Raw genomic sequence first — 15,133 nt, 5'->3', positions numbered from 1 at the left:
GCCTGCAGATCTCGATACGCCTGCTTGATGCGGCGAAGAATCCAGCCGATCGTCGTAGAATGCTCCCTTACGCGCATCTGATGATGACGTTCTTAGTAGAAGGAGCTTAAAAAGCGCTATGATCAAGCTGTTACAGCTATGAGTTGTGTATGCGTGCGCCGGTCTCGAATTTTGTCCGCGAAGCGAGGAGTCGAGCTGCGTAGTATGTATTATTGTTTACTCCTACTTATCCGTAGGCATTCCGTGCTTTAGGAAGTTTAGTAGAAGGCAGTCGATACCATGGAAGAAACCGTACAGCAAAAATGGCGGGACTACATACATACATACATACATACATACATACATACATACATACATACATACATACATACATACATACATACATACATACATACATACATACATACATACATACATACATACATACATACATACATACATACATACATACATACATACATACATACATACATACATACATACATACATACATACATACATACATACATACATACATACATACATACATACATACATACATACATACATACATACATACATACATACATACATACATACATACATACATATACACTTTCAATGCATATTCCGCGGAGATTGGAAATGCATCGAATCTCTGGCGTCGATCGCTAGAGCACGAAGGAAATATATGCAACGATGTGCCATTGTACTGACACGCACTGCGGAACAGCTGCAGAATCGGTTTCCCAAAGTTTTTTCTTTTTCTTTTTCGCGGTGCTACGAGCAGTGTGCTAGCAGGTTTCCATATCGCGAGCGTGGGGCGTCTGCTATTGGACCTCTTTAGCTCGTTGCATGGTTTCACCGCCAGGTGCCGCATGGATAGCTGGAATCGCAAATTGTCGTCCCCTGGTTTTTGTGCGCCTTATTCGCATTGCTGTTCGCGATGATTCTTCTTTACTTCCATATGTCCACAGCGTACAGTAACGGAACATTTTCCACACAAGGGATAATTGTACATACATACCTACTGTAAGGCACTGGCCGAGACAAAGACTGCCGCATTATTCGCTACAGGTGGGGTAATTGGCTTCTCTCGTTGCTTAAATATTCCGTATCACGCATCACGTAAGAAATCCATTTCAGTCACCTTTCAAAAGCTCTTCTGCCTATGCCACTGTCCCCCTAATGCATGCTAGCTAAGTGTGAAAGACACAAAAGACATGATCGCGAGCCTCAAAAACAAGGAAAACGTTATGAAGGAAGCAACGCGACTGTCAGTGAAGAGAAGTATTTATTTGGTTATATGATATGCGTGCACACACGTCAGACAACCGGCCAGAAATAATTGCATTTGCGAGGGAAAAAAAGAGCCTCAAGCTTGAAAGGAAATTATGCGGAAGAGATGTAACACGAGCTCAAAGAGCCTGTCTGATTACACATTAAGTCGATGGGCCGCAGTTTTAGCTGTAGGAACCAAGTGGGATGCCGCACTTCATTAGGCATCATCTGGGGGCAGGTCTTTCTCGCATTTCTTGGCTGTGGACCAGAACTCTCGGCGGGGCTTGGGCTGCAAAACGGAAATAGGCTGCATGAGTCCCAGAATAAAAAAAAAGAAAACAGAAAACCAATATTCTCTCAAAGCAGACAAAAAGACGACAGTGCTGTGACGTCCGCCTTACGTTTACCAGCTTAATGCCGACTGAAATAATGTGGAATTTGGAGTGCACAGCGCTTGCCTTGCCAGCGCGCCGTATATAGAATTCAGGCTGCTGGCTGAAGCAATGGTAAATACGCATACTTCGCACGCACGCACGCACGCACGCACGCACGCACACACACGCACACACACGCACACACACACACACACACACACACACACACACACACACACACACACACACACACACACACACACACACACACACGCACACACACACACACACACACACACACACACACACACACACACACACACACACACACACACACACACACACACACACACACACACACACACACACACACACACACACACACACACACACACACACACACACACACACACACACACACACACACACACACACACACACACACACACACACACACACACACACACACACACACACACACACACACACACACACACACACACACACACACACACACACACACACACACACACACACACACACACACACACACACACACACACACACACACACACACACGCACACACGTGCGCGTATTCACACATACGAGCTAAGAATGGTATGATGCTCGGCACCGGGAACTTTCCATCAATAACAGCAATAACAGACCAATGTAACAAAGAAGTAGCATCTGAATAAAGCATTTAGGCCAATCTTTCCCTATCTTTGAATCCAAACAGTTATTTCATTTTTTGTGTGATAATAAACGGTGGACATGTTATTAAAATACTCTCGAAATTCCGAGGCAATATAAGCTGGCGTTCATATGAATGGGTAGCGTCTAAGACGACGGGTCAAAAAAAAAAAAAAGAGAAATATTTATTTTGCGGTGACTTACCTTCATATATCTGTTCAAAGCCGTTGTCTGAAATGAACAGCAAGGAAGAAAATTTTTTTAATCAGTAACCGCAGTAACCTCTGAATTAATCTTAGTCATTGATGTGACTGTCTTTAAACGGTTCGTTTTATTTAAGTAATGTTTCAATGTAAATTTCAATATATTCTCGGCGTCTGTTTTCCAATCAGTGGCCCTCTTTCGTGAGTCCCTTACTTTGTAACATACCAAAACTCTGCCATCTCTGAGTGTATTCACCTGACTATGAAATCTCGCCGCAACGCTTTGCAAATAAAGGCCAAACTGTACGACAGAAAATGCGTGCTCATAGAACAACCTGACTCCGAGGGTACGCATAGGGCGTAATGACTTGCCACTGTGACGCCACATATTTGAAGGCGAAGGCCTTTAATGGCTCATGCTGTCGTGGACAAAATATGTGTCCACGACAGCACTCTGCCCCCCTGCTACTTGCTTGGGTGTTTATGTTGTCTGTATACGAACCTGGAGCGTGTTCACCAGCGCCACCCGGCCGATGTAGCTCAGTTGGAAGAGCACCGGACGCGATATTCGGAGGTCGTGGGTTCGGTTCCCACCATCGGCAGGTTGTTTTTTCTTCTACGTTGTGTTTAATTATCTTTCCCCTAAACAGATTACATTACTAGTTTGTGTGATTATCCAAGTAAACATTAAAAAAAAGACACAAAGTACCATCCCCAACGCATTCCTTGGCCTCGCCGACTGTTGGCTTCTTTCCTTCATGTATTATAACGAGCACCCTCATTTCCCCTTAATTGATCTGCTTGTAGCTTACGGGGGTCACGGTTCTGGCAGTCTTGAAGCCATAGGTAGCGTTAGAGGGTTCTAGCACAGCTTTCGCCCTCGCTCTCGATCACGTTCCACGTGACGCTGGCGTTAACAAAGGACGTTCCACGTCCACCGCTATGGCTGAGGGTGGCGCTGGTGAACACTCTCAAAGTCTGTATACAGACAACATAAATACCCAAGCAAGTAGCAGGGGGGACAGCGGCCGATGTAGCTCAGTTGGAAGAGCACCGGACGCGATATTCGGAGGTCGTGGATTCGGTTCCCACCATCGGCAGGTTGTTTTTTCTTCTACTTTGTGTTTAATTATCTTTCCCCTAAACAGATTACATTACTAATTTGTGTGACTATCCAAGTAAACATTAAAAAAAAAAGACACAAAGTACCATCCCCAACGCATTCCTTGGCCTCGCCGACTGATGGCTTCTTTCCTTCATATAAATATATATATATATATATATATATATATATATATATATATATATATATATATATATATATATATATATATATATATATATATATATATATATATATATTTAATTAGACTGCAATTGTGGCGGAGCGTGAGGCGTACTAAACTTAGCGCCACATCGCGGGCTCGAACATGGTCCCAGAGAAAATAACGAAGATGGAACGCACATACACCAAACCACTGTGTGTTCCATTCTCATTAAAGAATCAAAGATGAAGTGCCACATGCCTTTCAAATGAAGCCCTTCAATCGTTGGCTTCGACCTACTGTCACGACGCTGCTATTCCGGTCTGTATTTGTTTGTCTAAATAAGGTAATGGGGTTCTTCAAGAATTCTCTTTTTAGCGCAGTGGCTGAAACAAACATAAAAGCTAACAAAGCGATCACAGTGTTAATAGAGAATTTAGCGATAATTGCACGGAAGCTATTTTCTTACGAGTTGCACGCAACTTACTATTTATACAATTCTTTAAAGAAGCAAGTTAAGCACTACATTTTCCCTCGATTTTCACACAGTTGTGCACAGCACCACACTCGGGTGGGCAGCACATGACCACGAGCATGCGGAGACGAGCGCCAAATTTCCTTACAACGTCCCCTTCGTCGCACATCTTGTTGAAAGAGCAGACATCGCTCTGGCACTGGTAGACGGTCATGAGGTGGTCAAGGCCGTTGCGGAGCTGCAAAATACGAAATAATTGTTTTCATACGCACTGCTTTCCAGCTTCTCACTGGCTTACGTTTATCTTAATCTGTTCGGACCATCAGAGACGCATTTCATTATGTTGATAGACTCGTAAAAAGCAACGTGCACCCCCTCGTGGAGAAAAAAAAAAAAAAGAAGGTGACGTAAAAAATTAAAAATAAAAGTGGAAATTAAGAAGAAGAAATGGGCATGGGCAGGACATGTAGTGTGAAGAGAGGATAACCGATGGTCGCTGAGGGTAACAAACTGGATTCCAAGAGAAGGAAAGCATAGCAGGGGGCGGCAAAAAGTTAGGTGGGTGGATGAGGTGAAGAAGTTCGCGGGGGTCAAGTGGATGCAGCTAGCACAGAACCGGGTTAAGTGGAGAAATATGGGAGAGGCCTTCGCCCTGCAGTGGATATATTCAGGCTGATGATGATGATGAAAAATATTTTGCTATGAAATGATGCAAGGGATGTTCTGGCAGACTTTCGTCCATTTTACGAACTCAGCTCTTGCTCAGTTCACGAACTGCGCTCGTGAACTGTTTTGTGTGATTCTTCCTGTGTCCTGTTGAAGTTGTTGCGCATTTCTCTTATATACAGCTCTTATGAGATCACGTAGGAAGTTTATTTAACTGGCATTAGCTTGCAATAGTAATTTTTATAAATATAAATAGGCCATAAGCTAAATTTTCATAACAAAGCACTCCCACCAGAAAAAAATTTGTTTTTCGGATTAACGCTAAATAAACCAGACTTTATGAACATACACTATAGGGATAAATTTTACATGCTGTAGCAGAGGACCACACTTCTCAGAGCTTATTAAACGTTAGACGGCAACATTATCGCCTTCACGATCCGCGATACCAGGTCCGTACAACATTACATGAAATTTTTTACAAGGCTGTGATTACAACTTGCAAATAATAAATGTCTCAAATGAGTATTTACTTATTTTTTGAGATTTTGAAAACACTTGGGGGCGATGCACAATATAAGAATGCACAACTTGGTACAAAAGTTAGAGATAAGTGCGGGGGACTAATATTCTCTTGAAGGCACAGCCACAAAAATTAATTGAAGCTGCCCTTTAAGCTTAGAAAGGAATGCTTCTGTATCCAGAAAAATACAGGCGGTCATTTCTAAATGCATGTTCGTGGTTCATGGTCACTGCAACAATTTTTTTTTGACCTTGAGAACTCACCATAAGCCAGGCTTTTGATCTGACGCATCTCAGCAAGATACCGAGCTTGACATCGTCGAAAGCTTTGTCGTGAAAGAGCAAAAGAAAGAAGAAGCATACCAGTCACAATTTGAACGTGTCTTCCACGTGGATGGTGGCATGCATTGAATTGAAAATAGCGGCTTCAGTGCGATTGAAAGAGGTTTAATGAACTGCGTTTTTACCTGCGCATGTAGTGGTAGGAATTTCTAGGTGCTATAATAGACTTGGTTTGGTTTGTGGGGTTTAACGTCCCAAAGCGACCCAGGCTATGAGAGACGCCGTAGTGGAGGGCTCTGAAAATTTCCACTACCTGGGATTCTTTAACGTGCACTGACATCGCACAGCACACGGGCGCCTTGCTTTTCGCCTCCATGGAAAAGCGGCCACCGAGGCCGGGATTCGATCCCGCATCCTTAAGCACAGTAGTCGAGCGTCGTAACCACTGCGCCACGCTGGCGGGTTCCAGGTATTATAATACTTTTCACAGATGTTTGCAAGCTTGGCGCCATGTATGTGTTCTTCCTCACACAGATATGCGTGCCGTGATCACTGCTAACGTACGAGTTAACAGTTGCCGAGCTTCCACTGCCTTATAAGATGACAAATGAGCCCTGCACTAGTTGAGGGGAAGTAATTCGCAGACCCTCTTTTGTTACTCGTCAGCCTCAGGCGGACGGAAGGAAGTGAGCGAAGGAAGCGAAGAATAAACATGAAAGAACATCCGTAATTTCTCACACCAACCAAAGTATATATCATGGCACCTGCGCGTGAAGCGGAAAATGTAGTGCTAATGTCATGACCTACAGCTGGCACAGTTGTTGAAATAGTTGTAAGTGGCGGAACTAATGCACGAGCGCAGCACAGAAACATTTATTAAAATTGCACACAGGAACGGCCTGGTGATTATTAACGTTATTATAGACTTCATTACACAATTCGAGTTTTGGCTGATGTGGGGTGACAGAAAAAAAGATTTCAGAATGAAGCTTATGATATTACTAACCACATAAAAATGGTAAGATGGCTTATAGCTCGATTCTTAATGAACGCATAATAGCGCTACTAATCAGAAAAGTGCCTGCCTACGCGGGTTAGGGTTAGGGAGCCTTATAAGCAAAACAACGCAGTCACATCACAAGTCAGTGCGGGTCTGCTAAAGAGAGCCGAAGTCACAGTGCTATAGGGTACTTGCAAATCACAAAAGCGCAACATTTCCTGACTTTTCCGAAGAGGTGAAATAATGTTAACGCAAGACTCAGACGCAATAGACGTGATATTCCAGAACTAAAAGCTGTAGGCCTTTAAGCTTGCTGTTTCTAACTTAGAATACGTGTGCAAATACCTTTCTTAATAATGTGCAACTCCAATGCGTGTTAACGTTGGGGACAGGCTCGATTTTGAAATGGCTAACTTACTTTTACTACGTTATACGTTACTACGTTAAAGGGGACCATACTCGCGGAAGAGTAATGGAATGCAGGATGCATTTGTGTTATATGAAACAGATGCCGACTTATCAACGTGTGTTGTCTTGGTATCTTCCATGCAAGCATATTTTTCTTGCATAAGAGATGTAATGCGCTGACATATACTAAACACGAATTCAGCCCCAAACGCAAATACGCAGTTTATTTAAGCATAATTTGTTCATCTATATGCTCCGATGATGAGCCTATATACGCCTGATATGCGCCGATGGTAGAGAATAGTTAGCTCTGCAAGTTAAAGATTGAGGCTCTGCGCCGTTCATCAGATCCTAATCAATCGACCTATTTTGCCTCATACAGCCATTTCACGCTGGTCATACGTGCATTTTTACGAATTAGACAACGTTCTACCGTATATGTATATGTTTTATTTTTTTTTATTTTTTTTTTTGGCGGCAGTTGTCGATTACATCGACGGCACTGATAAATTATTTGTGCTTCAATGCCTTTTCCCTGCCAGATACAACGCGGATAGTATAGGAGCTGGTAGATTACGTTTGAGATAACTTTATGTGCAGATGTCAACTAAACAATGACCTAGGGACTAACCTAGTGACGTATAAGAATAAAATTTCAGAAAGAGTAAACAAAAGTCAGGCGACTCACAGCAAATATCAGGATCGTCAGCAGAGACAGAAATAACGCCGTAAGCGCAGACCACAAAGAGAAGTACCAGCTTTTTCATGGCGCTCTATAGTGTGCACACCGTTCGCGGCGGGGCAGAAAAACAGGACAGCTCATAGGCGGGCCCACTTATACCATCCGATCCTACACGTCATCAGTCAGCCACTTTTGAGGGAAGCCACGTCTGCTTGCCGATAGATGCCCTCTAAGAAAGTGCTCCGGTGCTGTCGGCTGTTGAAGATAAGAGAAAAAAAAAAAAGACAGACCCAGTGGTAGGTAAGCACCAAACCTGTTTACCACTGCACACACGCGCCGACAAGGGTCTCATCTTTGGTTCGTCTCTATGGGACCGCTGAAGGTGTTCTTGCGGAGAGCGATCTATTGTTAATTCTTCCGAAAATGCCGAAGTACAAATCGGTGAAACGTTTCGCGACTTTTATTTCGCATTTTCTGTAAACTGCATGATCACAACGTGTATTTACAGCAGGTGGCCCAAAAGTCAAAACTGGAAAATGAATATTCTGTAACTTCTCCAAAAAGAATCTCCTAACTCCTCCAAAGAAAGAAAGAAAGAAAAAAATTCTGAGTTGCTGGTAGGGATTCAGAATGGCTAAAACTGGCACCAAAGATAACGATACTCGGATAGGAGTAATTTGAGCGCTACTCTTTAAATCACAGGAAACCTGGCACCTTCATCAACGGCGTCATCAAGAAGCATATGCTTATTTGGTTTGGTTCGTAAGGTTTAACGTCCCAAAGCGACTCAGGCTATGAGAGACGCCGTAGTGGAGGACTCCGGAAATTTTGACCATCTAGGGTTCTTTAACGTGCACTGACATCGCCCAACACGCCGGCGCCTTGCTTTTCGCCAGCAAGGAAAAGCGGCCGCCGAGGCCGGGATTCGATCCTGCATCCTAGGGAACAGTAGTCGAGCGCCCTAACCACTGCGCCACCCGCCGGGGTGGCGCAGTGGTTAGGGCGCTGTCAGTAATTATGCGCTGTCAGTAATTATCAGCAGATGTGAAAAACTTCTACTGCGGATTAAGGGGTCCAGACGCCAAGAGTTTAATGTTGTGCGACGCAACGAAGAAGCCCGTGGTTCTGCGGTATGAGCACCGCTTCTCGCATGGGTTGCGAAATGTCGCCAATCGGTACGATGTGGGCACTGTTATGACAGCTCCCACGAAAACATTTGGTTTATGCTCTTTGTTTAACAGATGCGTTAAAAAGTGAATACAGTTGTTATATCAACATGCATAGCTAGGTTTGTACAATGCAGAATGCCGATATGTACAACATCCCTCTGTCTCGTAGAAAAAATACTACGTCGAAAAGACTGGCCGTCGTTTGAATGTCCGCCTATTTAACATAGGAATAGTTTAACCGCAGCAGCACTAGTAAATTTATGTAAACATTGCATAAAGTGTAAAGGCTGCCCCGTTTTCTGACGAAACTGTTGTGCCTGGTAAAACACGTAATCAGAGGACAAGATAAATTATCGAAGCTTCCGATACTATAAAGTGAGGAGACAACTGTCAGTGAGGCATCTATTAGCTTAACAAAATGAGATTGCTTACCTTGAGCGTTTTCTTCAGACTTGCTTTCTTCACATGCCGCACGACTTGCTATTCAGTTTTTATCTTCGTCTTTTTTATGCTTTTGTTGCATGTTTCTATATATAAATATATATTCTGTCCTTCCCAATAATAGGCAGTCATAGAAAGCTCTCTTGTGTGTCTTCTTTCTTTCATCCTCGTCTTTTTTCTTCGCTACATTTCTAACATGAAACCGCAGTTTCAAAAAGAGTATAGCGCGACGGACGAGGACAACGAAGGACAACAAACGACGGAACCAGCACCATCGACTATTGTTTGTGTCCTTTCTTTGTCTTTGTCCGTGGCACCGTATCATTTGCGAATAATGTACCAATCAGCCCAAACAAGAGTTCTAATGTTTCAAAATTCCACAATCCATAGTTCATCTGGTCGGGCAGCACCACCTCGTGACCAACTAGGCGAAACTTTGTCAATTAAAGCGTGGTTCTTGCAACTTCCGGTTGAGCAGCGATAGCTAGCGGCAGATCTGAGCTATCGTCAAAGACGAGGAAGAAGGGGCAGTGCCATGGAGAGCAGCGCTCGCTTTAGGCCCGCCCAAAATAATTTAACTCATCTCATCGCGAATGGTTAGGCTGTCTTTTCACTGGCTTTACGCCCCGTTACATTTTGGAGTATTCTGGGGTGTACTGCCATCCCTTATCATTCTGGCCTTGAATCTTCGGCGGTCAGCGTTTGCTTCGGTCGTCGGCTTCATGCTTCAGGTGCGCATCGAGTCCTGATGCGCATAAAGGGTCTGTCGAATTTGTAAACCGTTAAAAACGGAGGTATCAAATGAATGGACAAATGTTGGCCGCTCTGAGCAGACAGGATACCCTCGCCGGGGATATGAGGGTCGAAATTGAGGCCACGTCGAGTGACGGCAGGAGAAATGACGATCCGCATCCTCCGAAGCGTAACCCCCTTTTGCGCGGGTAAGAACGCAATGTAGGTTTACCGCACATGGAAACGAGAGCAGGTGGCGGCGCTGGAGGTGTTCCTTTCTTATGAAAAGGAGGACATCATCCCTGCTTAGGAATCGGGGCATTGATGAGGGTGCATTCTGCGGGCGGGTTGCAGAATCTGCAGAACTCAGTAGGTAAAGCGGGATCCACCCAGTTCGAATGGGTTGTGGGATGAGAGCCGCCGGACGATGTGTATTCAGGAATATATTTCAGTGCTGCGACTGACGCCTCCGAGTAGGTATGTTGCGTGTAGAGCGCTGGTGCGAATGACATTGTGGACTTTAGGAACCAAAGTACCGGCGGCTGCAGAGCGAAGCGCGTTTTGGACAGCAACCAGCTCAGCACAGTAGGAAGGAGGTTCCGATAATTAAAATCTGGACACATTGTAGCCCGAATGCGCTATACTGCATAATGAATCCGTGTATGTGAAAGGCAGACGCAAGTCTATCCTACTCGCTGGCTACTCTGGTTGCTACTAATTAAATGCCGTATCAAAGGCGGTTGACGAAGTGCGGGTAAGCACTGACGACGTCTGTTCGCTTTTATACTACTAATTCCCTTCCCCTCTCGGAGTGAACACTGCTCTCTACTAGAAGCTTTTCGACCTTTTATAACTTCTCTGTCCTGTTTTACTTCTTTGGTATACTTTCAAAATTATTATTTTTTATTGTCATCTACCTTGAAGTATAATCGGCATTTCTTCTTTGATTTTGTAGTTAAATGAAGGGGAAATGAGGGTGCTCGTTATAATACATGAAGGAAGGAAGCCAACAGTCGGCGAGGCCAAGGAAAGCATTGGGGACTGTACTTTGCCTTTTTTTTTTTCATTTTTACTTCAATAATCGCATAAATTAGTAATGCAATCTGTTTAGGAGAAAGATAATGAAACACAAAGTAGAAGAAAAAACAACGTGCCGATGGTTGGAACCGAACCCACGACCTCCGAATGTCGCGTCCGGTGCTCTTCCAACTGAGCTACATCGGCCGCTGCCCCCTACTACTTTCTTGGGTATTAATGTTGTCTGTATACGAACCTTGAGAGTGTTCACCAGCGCCACCCTCAACCATTGCGGTGGACGTGGAACGTCCTGTTACCGCCAGCGTCACGTAGAACGTGATCAAGAGCGAGGGCGAAAGCTGTGCTAGAACCCTCTTACGCTACATATGGCTTCAAGACTGCCAGAACAGAGACCCCGGTAAGCTACAAGCAGATAAATGAAGGGGAAATGAGGGTGCTCGTTATAATTTATTTATTTAACAATACTGCCGCTCTCAATCTAGAGCCTAGCAGACGGGCAAAACACATGTTATGTTACAAGCATACAATATACATGAAGGAAAGAAGCCAACAGTCGGCGAGACCAAGGAAAGCATTGGGGATTGTACTTTATGTCTTTTTATGGCTTCTTTCCTTCATGTATTATAACGAGCACCCTAATTTCCCCTTCATTTATCTGCTTGTAGCTTACGGGTGTCTCGGTTCTGGCAGTCTTGAAGCCATAGGCAGCGTAAGAGGGTTCTAGCACAGCTTTCGCGCCCTCGCTCTTGATCACGTTCTACGTGACGCTGGCGGTACAAAGGACGTTCCACGTCCACCGCAATGGTTGAGGGTGGCGCTGGTGAACACTCTCAAGGTTCGTATACAGACAACATTAATACCCAAGAAAGTAGTAGGGGGCAGCGGCCGATGTAGCTCAGTTGGAAGAGCACCGGACGCGACATTCGGAGGTCGTGGGTTCGGTTCCCACCATCGGCATATTGTTTTGTATTCTATTTTGTGTTTCATTATCTTTCTCCTAAACAGATTGTATCGCTAATTTTTGCGATTATCGAAGTAAAAATTAAAAAAAAGACAAAGTAATATCCCCAATGCTTTCCTTGGTCTCGCCGACTATTGGCTTCTTTCCTGCATTGATTTTGTAGTGCTAGATGAACAAGCTCCGCGTATTTAATGACCTCGCCCTGCATTTCCGCTTCATCAATGCTCATCAAGTGGTAGAGGTTAATATTTCCGTCTCATTGTCAAGATCAAATGAAAGTCACTTGTCATTCTTCCGCGTGGATGAAATTCATTAGACTCATTTTGCAGTAATGCCAATGTTAGCTCAGTGGTAACTATTAACAGGGTATAATTCCGCAGCACTAAGTTATTTATATCGCTATATATCATCTCACGCTTGTTATCTTATGTGCCCAGACAGAAACAATTAAAAGTTGTTTAAATATAAGGTAGCGTGGCATCGCTATGCAGGTTTGATACGCTTCCGCCACGTCCAAAAACCTTGGCTCTTTTATGTTGTGAGCGAAAAGGGCTTTATATAATTTATATACCGCAACATTCGACAAAAATGTTAAGAGGAAAGACAGTAAAACAAAGGGAGTGGCTACTACGTGAACCCCCCCCCCCCCCCCCCCCCCCCCCGCTCCCTCGCTAGATGAAAATGTACCGAGGACTCTAACGGATCAAGAGGCACCCGCGGGAATGCTACAATCTCGTGTTACTTCTGCATAGCGTTTCCGTATGATTGCATTTTCATAGTGCTGAATGACTGAACAAGCCGTGCTAATTGAAGTAGGGGTGATAGGCGGACTTTACCTTTCCGAAGCGACACATAGGCAAAGAAGGGACATCGTATTAGTGGGCTGCAGATTAATTTATACTACCTGGAGTCCTTTAACCTTCTCTGACATTGCCAACACACAGGTGAGTTCACAATCTTAGCTGCTAGGAAAGCATAGCCACTGCCGACAGGATTAATTACAGTGAGCCGAAACTATTGTCCTCTGTACCCGCGTAGCAACACCCATATCCACTATATGGCGGGACCAGAAGCTGCCTACGGCATTGCGGCCAGTTACAGCACACTTCCAGAAAGTGTACGCTGCAGGGTATTCAACCATGAATATATGAGCGTCTCCTGAAGAAAAGGCTCGAGGTGATTTTAACACATGGAAAGTCATGACATGGTGCATCATTATCTTTTTTATCAATATTGTACTAAAAACGCATGATGTGGCATGACATGATATATTGCTGTACGGTACTGTGGTGGGTCGTGAAGATGTAAAGTATGGTGTCGTACCAGGATTTTACCCTCCTAAATCTGCCCGTGGGCTATAGCAGAGAGACGCCGTAGAGGAGGGTCCTAAATTTATTTCAACCACATTGGATTTTTTAACATGCATTGAAACCGTCAAACACATTGGTTTTTATTTCGGCGTTAAGGTATATTAACTAGATGTTTCAGTGGAGTGTTTGTGCTGCCGTGAATCGAGAAAGCTATTTGAGTTGCACTACCAGTACATAACAATTTATCCTGGAGTCGCACGCTGTCCTCAGGCCAGCAAAGCAAATAAATAAGATTGCAGAGAAACTAAGCTCTGCCTTTATGGGTATGACGCGACAAGCTTAACGGAGCCAGCTTGCCGGCTTCCTTGCAGACCTTCGTTCGCGCCCATTCACTTTGTTACTCGTTTAATACGTAACCTTTTATTAAACGTTAGCATACAGCCGTATGATAGCCCATCATGTGGAATATCACTGAACGTTGATGTAAATGCCCGCTTTAACCAACTCGTACAGATGTGCCTGCATGCATAGCTTAGTGGCAGTGTGTCTGGAAGGCTGGATTCTGACCTGACTCTCCCATCTCAAATGCGAACCTCCTCGCCTATGACGTGTGGTTTCGGCACGTCCCACAACACGGTAACCAGCCAATGCACGGCCAAGTCACCTGTCAAATATAGCACCTGACACAGGCATGCCCGTGATTTTTCGCTCACAACGCCGGCAACGCCGACGCCGGTTTTTGTAGAGAACGACGTCCTTATATAGATAAGAAAAAAAAAAAAAGCCAACAAATATCCGCATTAAGGTCGTAGCCGTCTCGGAAGCGGGTAATGACAGTCCACAAGGTCTCTAGCACCCTGTTGGCCAATGAGATGTACAACAAATGTCCTAAAGGTCTCCTTCTGGAGAATTGCTGAGTAAAGGGCTCTCTAGGTGTGCATGTGCGCGTAAGCAAAACGAGAGAGCCAGAAAGCACAATTTTTCGTTATGGAGCAGCACACTTGCTCTCATACTCGCCCAGCGCTGACGTGCGCGCTGATGTAAACGAGATAACAAACCCAAAGCAACCCTTATCACCTTGGCGTCAACGCCCGCGTCTTGAAGAGGGATTCTCTCGCGTTTACTCAAAAAAGTATGCTCTCCGTTTCAAAAGTTACTCTGAAAAACGCATATACAGGTTTTGTGTTGGTCTGTGGGGTTTAAAGTCCAAAGCGACTCCGGCTGTGAGAGACGCCGTAGTGGAGGACTCCGCAAATTTCGACCGCCAGGGGTTCTTTAACGCGCGCTGACATCGCATAGCACACGGGCGCCTTACTTTTCGACTCCATCGAAAAGCGGCCGCCGAGGCTGGGATTCGATACCGCATCTTTAGACATAGTAGTCGAGCGCCTGAATTACTGCGCCACCCCGGCGGGGTAAACGAAGAAGGTCAGGAAGGAGGTGTGCAAAGAAGAAAAGGTAGGTGTGCGAAGAATAAGAAAGGGCAACCTTATTTCTTGTATTTAATACCCCCCACCCCCCTTTAATTTTTCCTTTTCATACTCCTTGATGTCTGAGGCAATAAACAACGTTATAAAAAAAAAGAAAGAAAAAAAAAAAAAAAAAAACGAGCGTCGCCGGCTCAGAGTGAAACGCTCACCTGGGCCCGTAT

At 44.5% G+C, this 15,133-nt stretch overlaps 1 protein-coding gene across 1 annotated transcript; it reads right to left on the bottom strand.

Moving 5' to 3' along the window:
* Positions 1–1,322: 1,322 nt before the first annotated feature.
* On the bottom strand, positions 1,323–7,916 carry LOC146203960 (antimicrobial peptide microplusin-like). The gene is made up of 5 exons (XM_084586023.1): positions 7,838–7,916; positions 5,724–5,785; positions 4,420–4,509; positions 2,533–2,559; positions 1,323–1,549 (listed from the first exon to the last, which is right to left on the bottom strand). The coding sequence occupies exons 1-5, from the start codon at positions 7,914–7,916 to the stop codon at positions 1,478–1,480; spliced, it is 330 nt and encodes a 109-aa protein (XP_084442149.1). The 3' UTR covers positions 1,323–1,477.
* Between the last annotated feature and the right edge of the window lie 7,217 nt (positions 7,917–15,133).

The sequence above is a fragment of the Amblyomma maculatum genome, chromosome 1, assembly GCF_055883805.1.
Source record: "Amblyomma maculatum isolate TAMU_Amacu chromosome 1, ASM5588380v1, whole genome shotgun sequence".
Classification (NCBI taxonomy): Eukaryota; Metazoa; Arthropoda; class Arachnida; order Ixodida; family Ixodidae; genus Amblyomma; species Amblyomma maculatum.
The sequence above is the reverse complement of the archived record's forward strand: the minus strand, read 5'-3'. Positions and strand labels throughout refer to the sequence as shown.